Source organism: Aptenodytes forsteri, unplaced genomic scaffold (assembly GCF_000699145.1).
Source record: "Aptenodytes forsteri isolate BGI_AS27 unplaced genomic scaffold, ASM69914v1 Scaffold216, whole genome shotgun sequence".
Classification (NCBI taxonomy): Eukaryota; Metazoa; Chordata; class Aves; order Sphenisciformes; family Spheniscidae; genus Aptenodytes; species Aptenodytes forsteri.
In genome coordinates this window covers 1,849,557-1,867,262 of record NW_008796114.1, presented here as the reverse complement: position 1 = coordinate 1,867,262, position 17,706 = coordinate 1,849,557, and the positions used below count along the sequence as shown (strand labels likewise).

General features: G+C 45.1%; 1 protein-coding gene across 2 annotated transcripts; it reads right to left on the bottom strand.

The window, feature by feature from the left end:
* Positions 1–910: 910 nt before the first annotated feature.
* Positions 911–16,931, bottom strand: FBXO40 (F-box protein 40). Of its 2 annotated transcripts, none has more exons than XM_009287106.2 (5): positions 16,832–16,931; positions 14,734–14,820; positions 5,191–7,089; positions 2,567–3,065; positions 911–1,498 (listed from the first exon to the last, which is right to left on the bottom strand). In XM_009287106.2, the coding sequence occupies exons 2-4, from the start codon at positions 14,740–14,742 to the stop codon at positions 2,868–2,870; spliced, it is 2,106 nt and encodes a 701-aa protein (XP_009285381.1). In that variant the 5' UTR covers positions 14,743–14,820; positions 16,832–16,931; the 3' UTR covers positions 911–1,498; positions 2,567–2,867. The 2 variants fall into 2 exon arrangements, with proteins under 2 accessions (XP_009285381.1, XP_009285380.1); XM_009287105.2 differs by lacking the exon at positions 911–1,498 and adding an exon at positions 1,527–1,626.
* Positions 16,932–17,706: the final 775 nt, after the last annotated feature.

Here is a 17,706-nt window from a genome sequence, read left to right as displayed (position 1 = left end):
CACCCTGATCCCAAGAGGTAGAGGTTGCGACATTCCTATCTCCGACCCGCACCCTGAACGACCACATTTGCAAAGGTTGCATCCTCCCTGTAGTCTGACTCCGGCACCTCCTGCACAGGGAAGAAGCAGGATCAGTGGTAATAAGGCTGGAACTGAAGTCATGCAATCTCCAGGAGCAGGAAGATACAAGAACAAAATCCTCTGGCATCGACAGAAGGAGGCCAGAAGCGGAATAGCAGTGGTGCTGGTGACACTGGCACTAAAGGTAAAATGAGCCCAGTTCATGCTTAACGCAAGCCACAATTTCAGGGCATCTACACCAGTTTACAGCAGCTAAGTGGCTGATGAGGTGAGAGACAGTTCATAGGTTGAACTAACTTTTTCATGGTCTCTTATACCAGCCTTGAACACTGACTTACTCTGAGACCCTATCATTTAAGGTTGTTTTCTTTTTTCTCCCAAAACTATCCATAATTTTAAGTGGCTCCATTTTTATGTACCCAGCATAGATACTGGCACCCAATTTTTGGACATGCATTTGCAGCTACTGTGGTCTGCAGCTACAGCTGGGTGCTCAGCATCTTTCAAAATCAGGTACATGATATGCGAAGGATGACGCCTTGATGTAGAGGCCAGTCTAGGAAGTCTGGCTATATGTTCTCACTTCTGTCAACTTCCCTGTGTAAAACAGAGTGATAATATTGGGTGACCTATGTTATATGGGATGTTTTGAGGACAGGTGAGTTTTTGTAAGCAACTTTAAAGGCTGGCCAGTTTGGTTTTATGCAGTGGCTTAAGCCACAGGATGAAGGATCAGAGCACCCAGCTTTAACTGCTCCTGGCTCAGCTTAGGTTCCCCATGTTCATTTGCTTCAGTTTCCTCTGCATAAAACTGGGATGCCACTTGTCACGTTTTCCACAGGATACCTGCGCAGACAAGTTTATTCTCATATGTAAAGCATTATGAGACTTCCCAGAAAGGATCTCTAGGGACAAAAAACAGAATAGCATTAAAAAATAAATAAATCTTAACTGCTGCTACTCCAGCTCCTGGGACCAGTCCACTGTCCCCACAACTCAGACGATATGCTCCTGAGAGTGTGTGTCTGGAGAAGAAAAACATCCTCGTATGGTTATAAATCTCATAGGGACCACTTAAGCTGCAAGTGTAGACAAGGACGAGCTGCACTCAGCATGGTTTCGGTCACCATGCAATTCACGCCTTCAATTACCAAGCACTTAGTTCAGCTTCATCAGCAACCTTTATAGGTAGGAGAGGCCTCCTTCTTGCATAGCCTGCCTCACCCCAGATCTGCACCGAGACCGGGGATGGCAAGTGCGGCGTGTGTCCATCCACCTGGGCCAGTTTTCACCTGGCCAGCCCAGGCGAGGAGAGCAGCAGTCCAGGCCAGCAGACGTCCCAGCAAGGTCCTCCTGCCCGAGACGGTGAGATGAAAGCCAGACCTCATGTCCTGAGCTCGCACTTCTGACTTATGAGCTTAAAAAAGAAAGGGGTGTGAGAGAGCAGCAGTCCAGGCCAGCAGACGTCCCAGCAAGGTCCTCCTGCCCGAGACGGTGAGATGAAAGCCAGACCTCATGTCCTGAGCTCGCACTTCTGACTTAGAGCTTAAAACCCGTGTGTGGCTGCGCAGGGGCTGTAAGCTGTCAAATCAGTTTACAGCCATTTCAGAGGAATCCCACCTGCCACCACAACTATGGCATTTCTAACTAGTGCCTCTGAAAGGGGTTTAAATAGTGTCATAAGACAGACGCTGTTGGTGACCTGCCTGCTTTCTCTCATCTGTTGCCTCAACAAGCACATTGTTTTTAAATTAGTGTATTTATTAAAAAATCAACTAAACCCTAATCACTCTTCTGCTCTGTAAAGAAAGAAAAAATTCTTATACTCCAGCCCGTTTAACTGAAGCAAACATTATCCATACTGTTACTGAATGGGCTGCTGAATGCCTTCTCTTTTACAGAAAAAAATAAAATCTTTGACAAATTGTTTACAATTGCTTACAATTACAATTTGCAATTTACAATTGCAAAACTGAGTAGGTAAGGCATTCTAAGAATGTCTTAAAATATTTTTTGATGGCTTTAATGGATTTTTAAATAAAACAGAGAAAGTTATTAACCAAAAAATGTAAGAAGTCAATTGAACCCCTAAAACTTTTTGCTACTTGGTTATTTCTAACAAAGAACAAGTTTGTTTGCTTTGGTTTGAATGTTTCCATGAGCTCAGCTTTAGGCTTGCGCTCAAATGCTGACATCAATGCTAACTAGGCACGCTTGCCTGAATCGGAGCCCTGAACGATGGTCTGTGGCTGTGCGGTGCATTCCTGAGTCCTAATTAATTCACTTGATTTTGGGGGCTCCTTTTCTTTTGCCCACGCCTCAGAACAGGTTAGCAACCCCTAGGTCTGACGGGCAGGAGGGCATTTGCCTGTGCTCCCAGAACTTGGCTCACCAGCCAAAACTAAGGTGTTTCAGACCTAGTCGAGCTAGGTACATTAACTGCTCTTGCTTCTCTCAGGGACATGGTACAGGAGCAGCAGCCTACCTTCAAGGTTGTGAAGATGCTGTTTCAAACAAGATCCTTATTGCTTTCTCCAGGATGCTGTATTAAGCAAGGAACAGAAACATAAACAGAAAGCACATGATATCAGTGAGCAATGGATGAAGTTTTAACAATTAAATTAGTGCAGGAAAAAAAAAAGATGCAGGATGTTCCAAACGCAGCTGGGCAGAAGCCAGTTTTGTACGTCCAAAGGAGAGTTGGAAGCAACAATCTTTACACCCAAATTCCCAAATCTTCTTTTCAAGGGCCCTGAAAGGAGCGTGGCAGAGGGGAAGCGGGTTGTTCAGACTCTGCGCTTGAAAGTAGAAACCAAAGTCTTTTGAGTCTGCTCTCGAGACTCGCACATGCCTGTCAGCAGCACGGGGTCCGTCTTGTGCTCCACTTGGTAGAAGGGACAGTTCTTCAGGTGCTCCGACATGCACGCGACATCGTTCCGCTGCCATTTGTTAACTCTGGAGAACAGGCTGCTGAACTGCCAGATCTAGTACGGGGACAGCAAGAGAAATTGGGGAGAGAAAACGGGAATGTTAGTAAAAATAGAACAGGATTTTAAAAATCTATGTATGCTTATAGTGGGTGTGCATTACTCGTACCAGACAGGCTAGTGAACATCGGATTGTGCAGGGCTGGCATAACAAGTAAAAATGGGGTCTGTATTGTTATGTACCTCATACTTGCTGGTTTTGCTGCTTTAGTCATCACCTACCATTTCTAACAGGAAAGTATCCTTCTACAGTTTTTGTGCCAATCCAGTGCGGGGCATGAGGAAATCCAGAACACCTGACCACTGCACCTCTACAGAAAACTCTGTCGCATGTACGGTATGATCCAAGATGTTTATAGCTGCATCCAAGATGTTTATAAAGCAGAGTGACTACAGCATGCTTGTGCGATATGTATCTCAAAGGAACCTGACTTCATAAAGACCTTCCAAAGCATCTATCAGCAACTTCAAAGTAATGAACATTACAACGCTGTTGTTATTCACCCCACCCCAGAACAAGCCTGGGAAATCTAAGGGTAAAGTTATTCCTAGAGGAGATAACGAGCTCGTAAAAAATAGAAATGTGCAGTTAAAATATTCCAATTCTGTCTGCAGTGATACCATGTATCATTTAGTGATACACTAGCATCTAGTGATAAGACTGTGATTAAGTCACTTTAATATTTGCTGTATACCATTAAATCAAATGAATTTTTAAAGTTGTAGTAGATTCCCTAAAAAGGATTTTCCTGTAGAAGAAGGACAGTACGTGGGTGTGCTACACTTAAGATTACCTGAGCCTGTCCTAGTCCTAAGTAATCATAGCTATTATACACAGTAGTCAAGAAATTCAGATTAATTACAAACAGAATGTTTTTAAGCAGAGTCTGTGCATTGGAAACAAGATTCCTGTGTGGTCAGTACAGAAAGCTAACATGAGAGGGGTTAGACAGTCCTTAAATTGAAGGCTACTGGTTTGAAATTGCGCTACAGTAACTGAAGTTAATTGCTATTTGATTGCTCAGCCAGAATGTCTTCCTTTTACTGAAGGAAGCCACACCCTTCAGTAAATTATTTCAGTGGCTAATTCCTGTTTTGGATTGGGCTAATTCAACTTGCAGCCTCCAAACTTTGTTACACAGATTTTGAATTCACCATGCTTCATTTTTTTCTCTTAATAAAGAGTACTTTCTCTTAAGAAAGAGTCATAAACTGCTAAGCTTCCCTTTGATAAGAATCAATAGGTGGAGATCTTCAGGGGTGTGCTTGAAAGCCAGGTCTTTAGATCATTTCTGGGAGTCTTCCTTGGATCTAAATTACTTGTTCCTAGATCTCTGTCTTGTCTGCTTGGTCATGCTGGAGTCTCTCATGTTATTCTTTCAACCAGTTTTATGTTAGAGCAGCTGCAAGGCTATCAGCTAGGAAAAAACCTGTAATAACTATTGTTTGGCTAGGACTTAAACTGAGCTGCGTTTACGTATTTCGTTGAGACTACCCAAACAGCCAATAAGGGAGATGATAGTTTTCCAGCACAAATGGTGGGAGCCCAGCTTTGCAGAAGGTGGCTTCCTATCCCCATGCTGCTCCCTCAGGTGCCCACAACCCAACGAGTCAGATGCTCCTGGCAATCCTGTGAACTACTAATCATGAAAGCCCTTGCGGGTTGATGTGAACACCTGAGCTCCTTTCACAGCCATGTCTCCTTGTTCTTTACCCTTTTGGCATTCTGAAGCATGTTTTAGTTTTGACATACCCTAGATCAGCTTGCAAAGAACAAAAAAAGTATGAACCTCAAGTTCTTCAAAACCCCATGTGTATCCTTTAAATATCAGGAATTCTCAGTTCCCAGTGCCTAAAAACGGTGCACATGCAAAGAGGTTACCCAAGACAAGCTTGGGTGGGGACTTCTAGCTAGTCAGAAGATGTCCATTTACACCTTCCAACCTTTGCTAGATGTACTGTACTTTACAGCCCTGGCCCCCCTGAGACATTGTGCTGCAAATTCACAACTTCATGAACCTTCCCCATATCTGCATGCTTATATGTAGCATCCCTTGCTATGCTTGTGTTTTATCTGGAAAGAACCCATGACTGTCTTTTTCCCAGTGTCACAGTCACTTGCCTTTTTGTGAGCTTTCCACGAAGTACCGCCATGGGAATATCTTTTTTTCTCCCAGACCAGCAGGACCATTCCCCTCTCTTGAAGAAGAGTGGCACAGATGTCCCTCATCAGCACTGACACTTGCGACAGCTGAGATAAACTGAAGCTGTCCAGGAACCCAGCAATGTACTTGAGCACTTCCACTGGGAGGCTGCTCAGCGAGTCCTTATTTCTCCCTCGATTAGCCACTGTGGAATTGCACTTCCCTGATTCAGCAAGGACGGTGTCCACCTCTGGCTTAATAGCAAATGTCTTGAGAGGCTTGCTGTATATAACCTTGGCCTTAAGTCCATCAGGGCGGAAGTGATTTTGGACAAAAGTACATCCCAAGTAGGCCAGTGGGCAGCGATGCTGGAACCATCCGTCCAGACATGACTGGATATCAGCGTGCACATTCTTGAAGTGGGACGGGAACTCATCCCTCCTGAAGAAATGACTGCAAGTGAACGTGAAAGCTGAACTGCTTTTGTTGTGTCTTCTGGTTACACATTCAGTGTAGAGCTCCACGTGGAGTTCTGGTGGGCTTTTTTCGTCCAGAATATCTGCTAGAACAGCATCGGAGGAGAAGGACTCTAGAGGGAAGCTGTATGTCTGCGTTGGAAAATCCATGAAGAGTCCATCGATACCCCTTGCTTCGGAGATCTCATGGCCTTTCAGCTCTTTTTCCAGTGCACACAGCAGTGTGGCTTTAACTATATTTGCCTTAGGTAGCTCTTCTAGGTTTATTCCCAATTCTGAGGTATCCACTGACTTGTCTGAAGTTGGTATCTTGTGGCCCAGTGCATCTCCTAGTCGTGCTCTTTTGCCACAGTAACTAACTGGCACTTTGAAGGTGTAAACAGTCTTCACCTCCTGAGCTTCCAAGTTCCCATAGACAAAGTCTTTTTCTTTGGGTGTGCAAGCAGCTAGCTGGCCAAAGCGGATGAGCATTCCCCCATGATGTACCAGATACATGTTGTAATCACCTACACCAACTTCCTTCTTCAGCCTTTCCAGGACCCCTTCTTGCCAGGGAGCCAGTCCTGTCCTTTCTGTATTTGGTGTTACTTGTTCAGGCTTTTGGTCTTTTGCCTCTTCTGCACCGTCAGGTACTTCCTTTGCCTTCTCTGTGGAGCTGGTAGCATGAGGGTCTGATGCTGTTTTCTTGGAAGCCTCCTCTGTCTTTTGTCCTGCGCTGGCCGCTGAGCCCGTTACCTTGCAAGCCAGGAGCTCTTTGCTGAAAATGTTCTCCCAGGTTTTGTAACTCCCCAGATCCATTCCCTCTTTGTCCTTTGCCAAATCTTCACGCTCACGTTGGCTGAGCTCGGACAACTGGTCGTCGGCCTCTTGGGAACCACAGGCTACTCCTCCCACAGCACCTTCTTCCCCACCTATAGCTTCGTCCATTAGCTCTTCCACTTCATCCTTTTTCCTCCACTCTGGAAACAAGTCGGCTATTTTCAAAGTCCTGAAAAGTATCTTCTGGTCTCTGAGCGCCAAGGCTGTGTCCAGACACTCTTCGTTCAAGGTCTCCTTCATAATGTTCTTGTGGAGGGTTGTGTCTGAATCCACGTTTGGCCAGCGATTCCACTCCATCGAGCAGCAGACAACGCTGGCTGGACAGACCTGGAGGTGCTTCGCCAGCTTAAAGCGGGCCATGGAAAAAGGGCAGCCATAGGCTGAGTTGAGGCAGGAGACCTGCTCTAAGGGACAGAGCAATTGGTGCTCCTCTGCCTTGCACATGTGGAAGGTGGCCCCGCAGTGAAAGCGGCAGCTGATCACCATGCAGGAGATGGAGGGCTCAATTGGTGCGCGGCAGTGCCGGTTGAAACATCTCTCACAGTGCCTGTGCTGCCCAGGGGGAGCTTTCTGAGCCCGGTGCTGTGTGTAGCAAAGACAAGAAGATAAGAGTTATTGCCTGAAGGAGCAAGAACGGCCACAGGCCGCCCGTGCCCATGCTTGGTTTCTACGCGTTAGGTGCTCACATGCACCTCTAGCAGGAATAAGGTTGTGGGCAAATGACTGCCAGCTCCATACAGTCATGTGTCAGTACTGATACCCATGGTACAGCGTGGCCTGATAGTGGCACAGATATAGATAAGGTCCTTATTCATTAGCCCAGCAGAGGCAGCCAGGGCTTGGGAGCGAGCTGTTTTCTGTCCCAGTATTTGCACTGGGTCTATCTATACCAAGCTGCTGAAACCAAGACTGCCAGAGGCACAGTGAGGGAGCTTTCCACTTCCTCAATGCTGTTTGAGTAGGAAAGATGATGTTTCTTTCTCCTCTCTAGAAAAATTAGCTGGTCGTTTGGCCTACATGTCTTGTCATGTCCCCCATAAAGACATGAATGTCGTGCAAATGAACCTCCCTTTGCTCTACACCAGCAAGGCTGAGAGTGAGGATTATCATCATGATCCCAGTTCCCAGTGTGGAAACCAGCCTGGGTGAAGGCTAATTTGCCTGGCCTTCTTTACTCTTACTGGCCTTCTTTACTCCCTGATTTACCCTTACACTCCTAGATGATGCCTGTATGTCGTGGAACAGAGGCTGCGGGGGACTTTCCTTCAGGCAGGTTTACTTCCTACATCTACTTTCAAGTGTCAAAACCTGGAATAAGGTGATGCCTCGGTCTGCGTTTTGGAGAGAAGCTCCAGAGTGCAGCGGGGGCTTGTTGCAAGGTTATACTCACCCAGTTAAATCCATTTTCTTTCACTTTTTTTTACAAACTGCCTTTCACCTTTTTTCCCCTTGCTGTCACCAGTGAATGCCGAGAAGAGAGGCAAGAGGAGAAGAGGGCAGGTATGGTTTATCTCATCCTTAGCTCAGCACCACGGTGTGCAGTTAGGGCAGAAGGGGAGCGACAAAGGTCTAACCTCAGCAGAGCTTCTCCCTTCCTGTGATGGAGCAGGGGAGAGGTCAGCCCCAAGCATGCCTTTTATAGGGTGCCTCTTTGAGAAAGAATCCATTTTTGTTCCTTTGGGATCTATTTTAGAGCATGATCCTACAAAAACCGGTCATCACCGCTCTACTTTTTCAGTTCATCCTACGTACTAGTCTGTGTCAAATGCTACCCGGAACTGAATAGGTGATCCTGAGTTGGTCATATTTTAGGTTCAGTTTATGAAGGTGTTAGTGGCACCACAAAGGGGCCAAAAAATAGGGAAAAAGGTCCCAGGCAGCAAGTAATAAACAATACCAGTCTCTGTTTCATAAATTCAGATGCCACCAGGCAGCTCCATGAATTTAACATTTTGCAACAAACAGACTGGATTAAAAGAACAAGTTGAGGATGCCAAAACAAATGTTTCAGAAATTTCAACCAGCTTTATTACATAAACAGGCTAAATGTTTTCTTAAGGAAGACTGCATTTCAGTTCTCACATTTCCACATTAACATGGTTTCAAAAAATATATATAAATTTTTCCTCTCTTCCCCTTAAAAACCTTTGATATAAAAAGGACATATAATTTTCCTGAGGTCCAACAACAAAAAGAAGTACAAGAACATGATGTATGAAGATCCTCACATAAAAAGTTACCACTACCAGATTACTAGCTTTCTGTCAGAATGAACCACTGATCTGCTTTGCTTTCATTATTGTGCTTTTTGTTCTTTCCCAGTAAGTCAATTAAATCAGTTTAGTTAGTAAAACTAATGCACTTATGAGGCCTGCTTCCAAAAGTTCTCAGTTGCCCTTGCTCATAGTATCTCTTCCCTTGCAATAATTGCCGGCAATAGCTGTTACTTCTCCCTAAACATGGGAAAACAGAAGCACAGAGTCCGACAGCAAGTAAATGGAGATGGTGATTAGCATGAGGCATGCCTTCTGTTGTAAACAATCTGAGAACATAAGAAATGACATTCTGGGTCAGACCAGTGGTCCACCCAGCCCAGCAGTCTTCTTCAACAATGTCTGTAAGAGATGCTGTTTAGGGGGAACATGTAGGGCCTCCTGTGGTCCTTTCCCCTCACACACAGTTGTTGGACTAGAGAACTAGAGGCTGCTCAGTCACTGCTTGGAGCTACTTCCCTGGATGCCTGCAACCGGTATCAGTAACTTGGCCCAAAGAAGAGCTGCTGCAAGTAGAAAAGCCCAGACTTCTGACTTTCTGCTCCTTGCTGTAGAGGCTGCATTCCGGCTTGGTTCAGTCTACTGTGAATCTTTGTGGAAGGGAAAAAGCTAATGATAAGGAGGAACGGTAGTTCTGTTTCCAAACAGGACCCAGGGTGAGTTTTTTTTTTTTTTTTGTGAAAATGAGAAAAAGATTTTTGACAAGTCTTCCCACCACACTTTCCATGCAGTAGGAACTACCATAGGTCCAGCAGACTCTCATTTGGCTCTTGGAAAAAATACACGTTATTAGTAAAATAATTTAGACTTTGGTTTTTTTCTAAGGTTAAAGAAAATACAGTAGTGTCATTTACCTAGATGTGAGTGTTTTTGCAACCCCAGGCTTAAGTGACCTAGCCCTGAGGAGAGCTGTGCTGCAGAGGAAGTAGGCTCAGGCTCAAGGGGAAGAGGTGCTATGTGAAGCTGCTTCCCCTCTCTTTCTTGAAGGCACTGTTTTAACTTCTCGTCTTTCACATCTAGGCAATGGAAGTCATGAACAACGCAGGAGAAGGAAAGATGTCTGGGAAAGGCAATGCATGTGGGTTCCTGCAGTCACCAAAGACCACACACTCGTGTTTCAATTTGATGTGCATTAATCGCTCAACACATCTTTGTTCCATCCACTGCAACTTCCAACACTGACCAATACCTGCTTACATCTCTTAGTGAATCCCATTCCTCCTCGGTCCTGCAGTCTTTACTCTTTACAAGTCCTCTGTGGTCCCTTTGCCTAGGGACAAACTTACACTCTGAGAGGTATAAGGCTCAAGTACCTTTACCTTTGTTTGCATGGAAAGAGCTCGAGACAGCAATGCAGAAAAATAGTATTTTGTGACGATCCATTATGACATTCCCTGCCTTGTCTTGGCAAGCACTGGCTTCTGCACAGAGGTGACACCAGGGTGCTGGCCAGGGTGGCCCCAGCCACACCCAGCCGTTAAATACATGTGGTTTAGGGTGGCATCTGTCCTGCTTTAGGCTGTTTAGTTACACCTACTTTTATGCGGCTCAGAGAAGCAGGAGATACAGATGGATTTATTTCACATTGGCAGCATCCTTGCTGCTCTCATTCTTGTAGCATTTTGCTGCAAATATAATCTCTAAAAATAGTCCCAGCTATGACTTGCATAAGGTCAGAGGAAGGCTGGGTACATTACACCGCAATAAAAACATGAATGCATGAACAATACTTTCCACTGCAAAACCAACTCTCGGAGAGAAATAATTGATAAATAAAAATACATCTGAGGCACAGGCCTTACGGTTCTCCAAAAACACAGAAAGGGCTGATTGCAAAGTTTCTGGAGAGGAGCCTGCTTTCACACTGTGGTATGCTGAAACGAACCCCATCTGAATCACGTGTAGAGAAAGAAAACACGTGCTTTGTTTATCAAAAGTGACCGTATCAGAGCATTCAGATCCAGAATAAGTCTTCATCATTATTCAGATCTGCCATTTTTAGTCGAGTTTACCTCATCTCTAACTTGTATATGCTGTTCTGTCAGACAAATTATTTCTATACCTCTCTTCTCACTGTCAAATCTGTGTAGCTGGAGGACAGGAAGAAGGGAGAGAAAACTTTTCTGATATTTATCAGCGTTTGAATGCTGCTTCTATTCTGACATGCTGATAATCAAGAGCTCTGTATTTTAACTGATGATCTAGTTAGCTCTGTGGTTTAGTTGATGGTATTATTGTCAGTACACAAACTACAACTTTCAAAACCCTGAGCAGAAAGTTTTCAAATTCTTGCCTCAGTAAGTCTGATACATAACATCCAGAGGCAGGTGACACACAGATATGTCAGGTGATGAAACATTTCTCTAAACCTGTACACTTCTTGTTTCCCTGCAACTTGCAAAATTTCCTAAGAGCAGGGTTAGAAAAAAAATCAAAACAGAAATGCTCACATGAATCATGTTAAAGCTACTGTGGAAAGAAAGGATGCAAATTACAGTCCGCAGACTGTCCACTTTGGTAAATCTTTATTTTTAGACCGTCATGACAGCAAATCAAGTAAGGTTTAAAAATATACAGCTTCTATTTTAACTGCAGATATGTCTGCGTCTGGAGCAGATCTGTTCAGTGACAATAACTTACAGTTTATAAACCAATTACAATTTATTTTCAGTAAATATGTATTTAATTCAGTTGCAGTCAATGACCCAAAACAATACAAGCATTTTCTTATTTGGTATTTGCTATATGTGACTGATCATATGACATACTAAGGTTATACATCATATCTGAGCTCTTCTCACAGAATCAAGGGATGCCTCCCATTTTAAAGAACCATCAAAAAGGGCCACCAGAAACACCAGATAATTACCTTAAAAAGTGCCTCTGAGATGAGATTGCAAATGAACATAAAACAGTCTTTCTAAGATTTACAATGTGATAAGGAGCTCTTAAAAAAATCTCATGAAAGTTTGCATCCAAATGCTGGAGCCAAGAATATTAAAGTTATATATAATGTTACAACAGAAAAATATTTTCAAGGGATGGGAATACTTTTGGTGAGTTGTATAGGGCAGATAGGAGATATTCTCTATTTCTTTTAACCCTTGTTACCCAGTACGTGGTGTTTATCTCATTTTTATCATAATACTTAAATCCTGAGGTGAATACAGACTTATTAATTTCCTTACAGGGGATTTCAATATATTTACTATCTTAGTATCTGAGGGGGTTCACAACTAATAATGAATTTATCTTTGCAGTACTAGAGGTGCACTTGAGGTTAAAAGGTACTGTTACTTCTATGTGGCAGATGTAGAATTAAAGTGTAGAAAGAGGAAAAGAAATAGAATTAAACATAGTATTTTATATAAATAAAAATATACATATATACACACCAAGCATGGAGACGCTCAGGTTCTGATGTTTCACTTGCAGTTGCATGCCTCCTGCACAAAAACCCTGGCAGAGGCAGCTGTAGAATCACACTTTCTAGGGGAGCATCTAAGTCTCCTTAAACTAGAAATTTTCTTCTCTTTTCGTGCAGCGTTCTTCCTCAATCACTACGTACTGAACAACCGCAGCAAGAAATCAGGCTTGGGTCTCCTTTTGCTGCACAGGTATATTTATTTCTTGAGGCTGAGGAAGAAAACACTATGCCATTGGAAACCGTACCGTACCGCATTTGCACATGATTCTGGGAGCCTAATTTTTCTAAAGTCCTGTCCTTCGATACAAAACAAAAAGCAAACCCAAGAATGCCACCACCTGGAATCACGGTGAGCCCTAAGTGAGTCAAGCCTCACATCTCGACACCCACAGCAGGGACAGCTACAGCTTGAGCGACTGCCTTGGCGTTAGGCACAGCGGGTCACTGTCCTTCGTGGCACACCTGCTCTGCAATTGCCATTCAGACTGATCTTGCATATGCTTGTTGCCAGCCGAGCTTTAAGTGAGTCAGGGAGTGAATATGGTACAGCCCAGGGTAGGTGGAAAGGGAGAATAAAAGGTATAGATGAAATCTTCATCAACAACACTAATAAATTTCTACCAAGCTTGTGCAAGACATAGTTTCTTTGAGGCTTAGACCTTGAACAAGCCCACGTGGGTTTTATAGGGGCACTTTGATTCCAGGACAATCCTTCTGGTGAACCTCAAATCCCCAGTATAAGACATGCAGAGTGAAAAGGTTTTCTGTGAGACAACTGACCTGTTAGATAAGCCCAAAGATAGAAGGATAAGGCTGTGACAATTAGGGAGCTACTCCCTCTATTTTCTAGCTGGGGATCAGCTTGTTGAGCCTGTGGTGTCTCATGGCAATAACCACTGGTTCAGAGTTACTTAACAGGTTGGAATTGCTTTATAGTGAAAAAAAAATGCTTTAAAATGACAGGGACGGAGTAGGTCCACAGTCCAGTGCATCAGTCAGGCACGTTCCTTGCTTTTCTTTCAGAGCACGCGTGCTGCTCAGGTTCCCACAGCAGCACATCAGCTTCTCTTCAGCTCCCTAAACCTGGGATGCAGGACTGTGGAGCTCAAGAGAAGCTGTCACACCATCAGGCCTCCTCCTCGCCTGGTAAATCTGTGCTGCATGCACGCAGTAAAGAGGCACCGAAACTTGCTGGTGCAATTTCTGTCCAGTGAAATGCGCTGGTGCTGTTATGGGAGAAGTAGAGGAGAGTTCAGAGCAGTGAGGCATGGGTAACACAGGGCACTGCTGGTGTTACCACACTGCACTCCCCGCTGTGAGACCTGGATCAGCAGTATTTCTTGCTCCTCCCTACCTGGCGCAACGTAGCTGTAGCTCACCTGAAACAAACCCACCCCAAAATTCCAGGTGCTGAAGTGGTCCCCTGGGCTGGCGGTATGGTGGAGGGCAGCCCAGCAGCAGGGTCTTGTGCTGGGCATTGTTGGGGAGTCGTGTGGGAGACAGGCAGGACAGGGAGAAGGGGGAGGCTGTGGCATGGAGCTGCTCTGCTGCCCCTCGTGCATATGAGGGGTCCCTGTGCTGTCCTTGGTAGAGACACAGTCAGACAAACTCTCACTTTGCATCGACAGCTGGGAAACGGGTTTGGTTTTGGTTTGAGTTCAGCAAGTGCTTTAAAATAACAGGTTCCTGTTTAGTTGCAGTTTGAGAAAAAAAAAAAGAATGGTCCAAACTGTGTTTTTTTTCTTTGGGCTCAGGTTCTATTTTATGCCCTGGTAAACAATCTCATTAACATACTTTTCTGAAAACTTCTTGAGATAATCAAGTGAACGGTTTTAAGCAAAACAAAAAAAACCCAGCCCAAGGCAGATGCCCCGCATAGAGAATTTCAGAGCTATTGGTCAACGTCTAAGTCATAGAAACAAAAAAGAAAAGATTCCTGAATAAAAATTGCTAAGCAGCCACAATTCTAAATGGTACAGTAGTACCTCTAACACTTGTGATTCTTACTTCATCGTCTTATTATTCAGTCTGGCCTACAAACATACAGTTTGCAGTTTGAATCTACAAAACTCAGTGGATATTAAGTCTTAGCATTTTTGCCAGAAGATTGCTTTTGCCTCTCCTCTGACCCTTACTGTCTTGTCTTACTTCTCTCAGAGTTTCTTGAAAATTACAGAAATTGAATTTTTGGTTTATCATCTGTCCTGCTACTGAAGCTCCCATCTTAGACTCAGCATCTTAGTTTTTTAAAACCCCAGATACAATGCTGCAGACTATGGCTAAGCCACTGAATATATTATGGAGGGGTTTTTTTTTTTAGAGTAGCATGTCACAGAAGTGTTCACAGTTACCAGCTGCCTCTGTTTTAGGGTGTCATTTAAGACCTTTTGTGTCTGATTATTCCACTTCATCTTAATTACTAAGGCTGTTTTGAAGACGTCTTGATTTTCATAGCTTGATACAGTAACCATTGCATTGCATAAGGTTTGACCAATAAAGACTCAAACTCTATTTACAAAGCCTTACCTTAATCATAGAGTCCCTGTGTGTGTACCAAACACTTGCTCTCCTGGTTGTGCTCAGCTGGGTTGAAGTGAGGTGGGTAAAGGAGAACTGCAAGCAAAGGAAGAGGAGAGAATGGGAGGACACGGAGCAAGCCCAGGCAGAAATATCAAGTAGTTTTGGGATGTTAAAAATAAAACCCGTGCATGTGACCACGTAGCTCAGCTTACAGAGCAGTCTCTTCCACTGTATTTGTTAACACTGTCACTTCTGGAGTGATACTTCACAGAGAAGATGTGAGAGGCAGGACCAATAATACTCCGTGCCCCCTGCATGAGAGGAAAAGATCAAAACCCTTCCCAGAGCCCTGTATCAGCTCCCTGCCGCTCTCTGACGGAGATTTGCCCTTCACGACTTAACTCCCCTTGGTGCCCACACCAGTTTGTGGTCTCTGCTGTTGGAATTGTCGCCGTGCCCCTGGCTGCCATCGTCACCAACTCTAGCAGCTGGTGCAGACAGCGATGGCGGGTTTCCGATCTGTCTGGGCAGGGCTGGGCAGAAAGAGAGCGGGAATGGCCCAGAGCTGAGCAGCCGGGCAGATCTGTCTGCCCACCTCCCAGGGACACCCAGGAGGCTCCCCAGCTCCAGCTGCCTTGCTGCACAGTGAAAGGGTCCCACCAGCCACCAGGAGGAAGCCTGAAGGGTGCAGCTCCCAGTGTCACCCTTCCTTAGCCAAACCTGAGGAAGCAAAGGAGCAAAAGAGAGCAGTCGCGTTTTACCATCAGCGTGGACCCATTAAAGCATTTCATGATGAGTTTGATGGCGAGTTTCATGATGAGCATTTCATACTCATGGTGAGTACAGACATACGGGTACTACTACATGTCAGTGAGGTTCAGGGGTGCAGATGGGGCAGGCGCTGCTTCTCCCTGGTGGGTGCTCACCCCACCTGGCTGCAAAGACACCTCTTGTGACCCTGCTGCTGTATGCAACCACTTTTTACCACCTCAGAAACACAGAGCAACATCTTCTGGCTATGGCGGTGGCGGCTCTGAGATCCTAAGTCATGACGAACTTGTTGCTTTGCCTTATCTTTCTTCTTCCCTATCTGCGAGTCCCCAGTGACTCTCATTGTTTGAAACAGTGCAGGCAACTGTGTTTTCATCTTTAGGGCTGAACAAAATGTCAGTAGGTGACAACCAAGGCTTGCTGGTGCCAATCGTAATTTATTAGTGCTAAATATGGTTAGCAGTCTGGCTCCGTGGCCTTTTTTAGAAAGGGCTGTACTATCGTGATACCATTTTCTGTCATCCCATTGCACTACAGAAAACAGGGGACAGTGGCAATATGCCTACACCCGAATTTCACCCAGTCACAACATGATCACTGATCTGTTTACCCTGTCCACTTCCACCCCTCACCCCGCCCAGTTCAGGGTCATTCTTCAGCCTTCAGTGTTGTCATCATCTTTTTAGACTATGTTTAAAAACATGCTGCTTGTGTGCCTCACTTTTAAATGAAGTAAAAAATTCTTCTCAAAATTCTGTATTACTGGTTTAGGAGTAAACTCCCTCCAGCTGAATTAACCCAGATTACTAAAATACTTAGGGCTTCACAAGCGGCTGCTGTCAGAAATGAAGCTACCTTCTGTCTTAATTCTACCGGCACCTGATGTCAGCCTGGTTTTAGATCTCTGTTTCCAGACAGTCTGAACTCTGGTGGTGCTTTTTACTGCTTCCATGTGTTGCTCAGTGATCACGCAGACCCAAACAGCCTGCCCTGGGCCTGCCTCACTCTGTTCGGTACTCTGCCTTGCTGCCTCACGTAACACAAGCCCCCAGGTTTTGCAAATCTTTGCCTGCAGGTGATGGCTGTACTGCAAAAAGGCATCATCTGTGGTGGCCTTTTAGGGCAGGGTATCACAAGGTACGCTGAATGAACATAGTTCACTGTGCCTGAAAATGCGTACGTGGTGGAGAGAAGGGAGCAGAAAAGCGAAGGCGACAGGAAACAGGAATTCATCCTTGTACCTGCAGCACACCATTGTATTAGCTCAGCTGCATCTGAAACCAGACTCTCAGCAAAAGCAGGAGAACTTGCAGATCTCTGCTGTCGCCCTTACCTGTGCTAATTTGATTCAAGGTATCTCAGGAATGCCAGCCAATACTGTAACCAGACCTCCTGCTGCAGTACAGATGTGCTTACTGGTAGGGTGCGAGAAACATGAAATCTCTGAAAGAAAAGTGTAACCATTATTTATTTTTTGGTGCAAATGCTTTGGGAGAAAGCTGTTGCCTGTCTACTTTAACGTCTCTGATCTCAATTCTATGGGTAGAAATGCTGTGCTATATAGAAGCCCTATGAAATATACCTATGTATATGATATGTATATCATATATGTATATGTATACATATGATATGTATACAAATATACGTATCTATTGATATGAGAAAATCAGTCCAGATCTGGTAGCCTGAGAGGGGCAAGGCTGCCACCGCAGCTCCGTGCCCCCAGGTCCAAGTAGTGGTCAGGCTGAGCTTGTATTCGCAGTAGGCACATGCACAAATACACATATACACCAGTTAAACACCTATACACAGATGGCCACACAGAGCACTCACACGAACACAGCACCAGCGGCCTCATCCCACCCCCTCCTCTGGCTGAGCAGGATGGAAGTGCACTAGTGAGCATGCATACATATATACATGTGTATTTTTATATATATACATACACACACATATGTACAACGTGGCTCTCCCCAGCAGCTGGGCTCAGGCAGTCTGCCCAGTAGCTGCCCCTGGATCCCAGTCTCTCCAGTCCCCCTGGTCCCCCAGTAGCCAACTCCCCCGTGGTGGTCTTGCCCCCAGGGGCCCCCAGGTCCCGAAGCCTCTTCTGCAGCTGGACGGGACTCCCCCGGCCCCCCTGGCAGCCGGCTCCTCCCTCCCAGACCCCTCCCGGCCCCCAGGCCCCCTCGCCCGCTGGTCCAGCTGCAA

Coding starts and splice junctions, on each gene's coding strand:
- FBXO40 (XM_009287106.2), bottom strand. Junction 3,066..5,190: donor CGTGGAAAGCTCACAAAAAG/GCAAGTGACTGT, acceptor TCCCCGTACTAG/ATCTGGCAGTTCAGCAGCCT.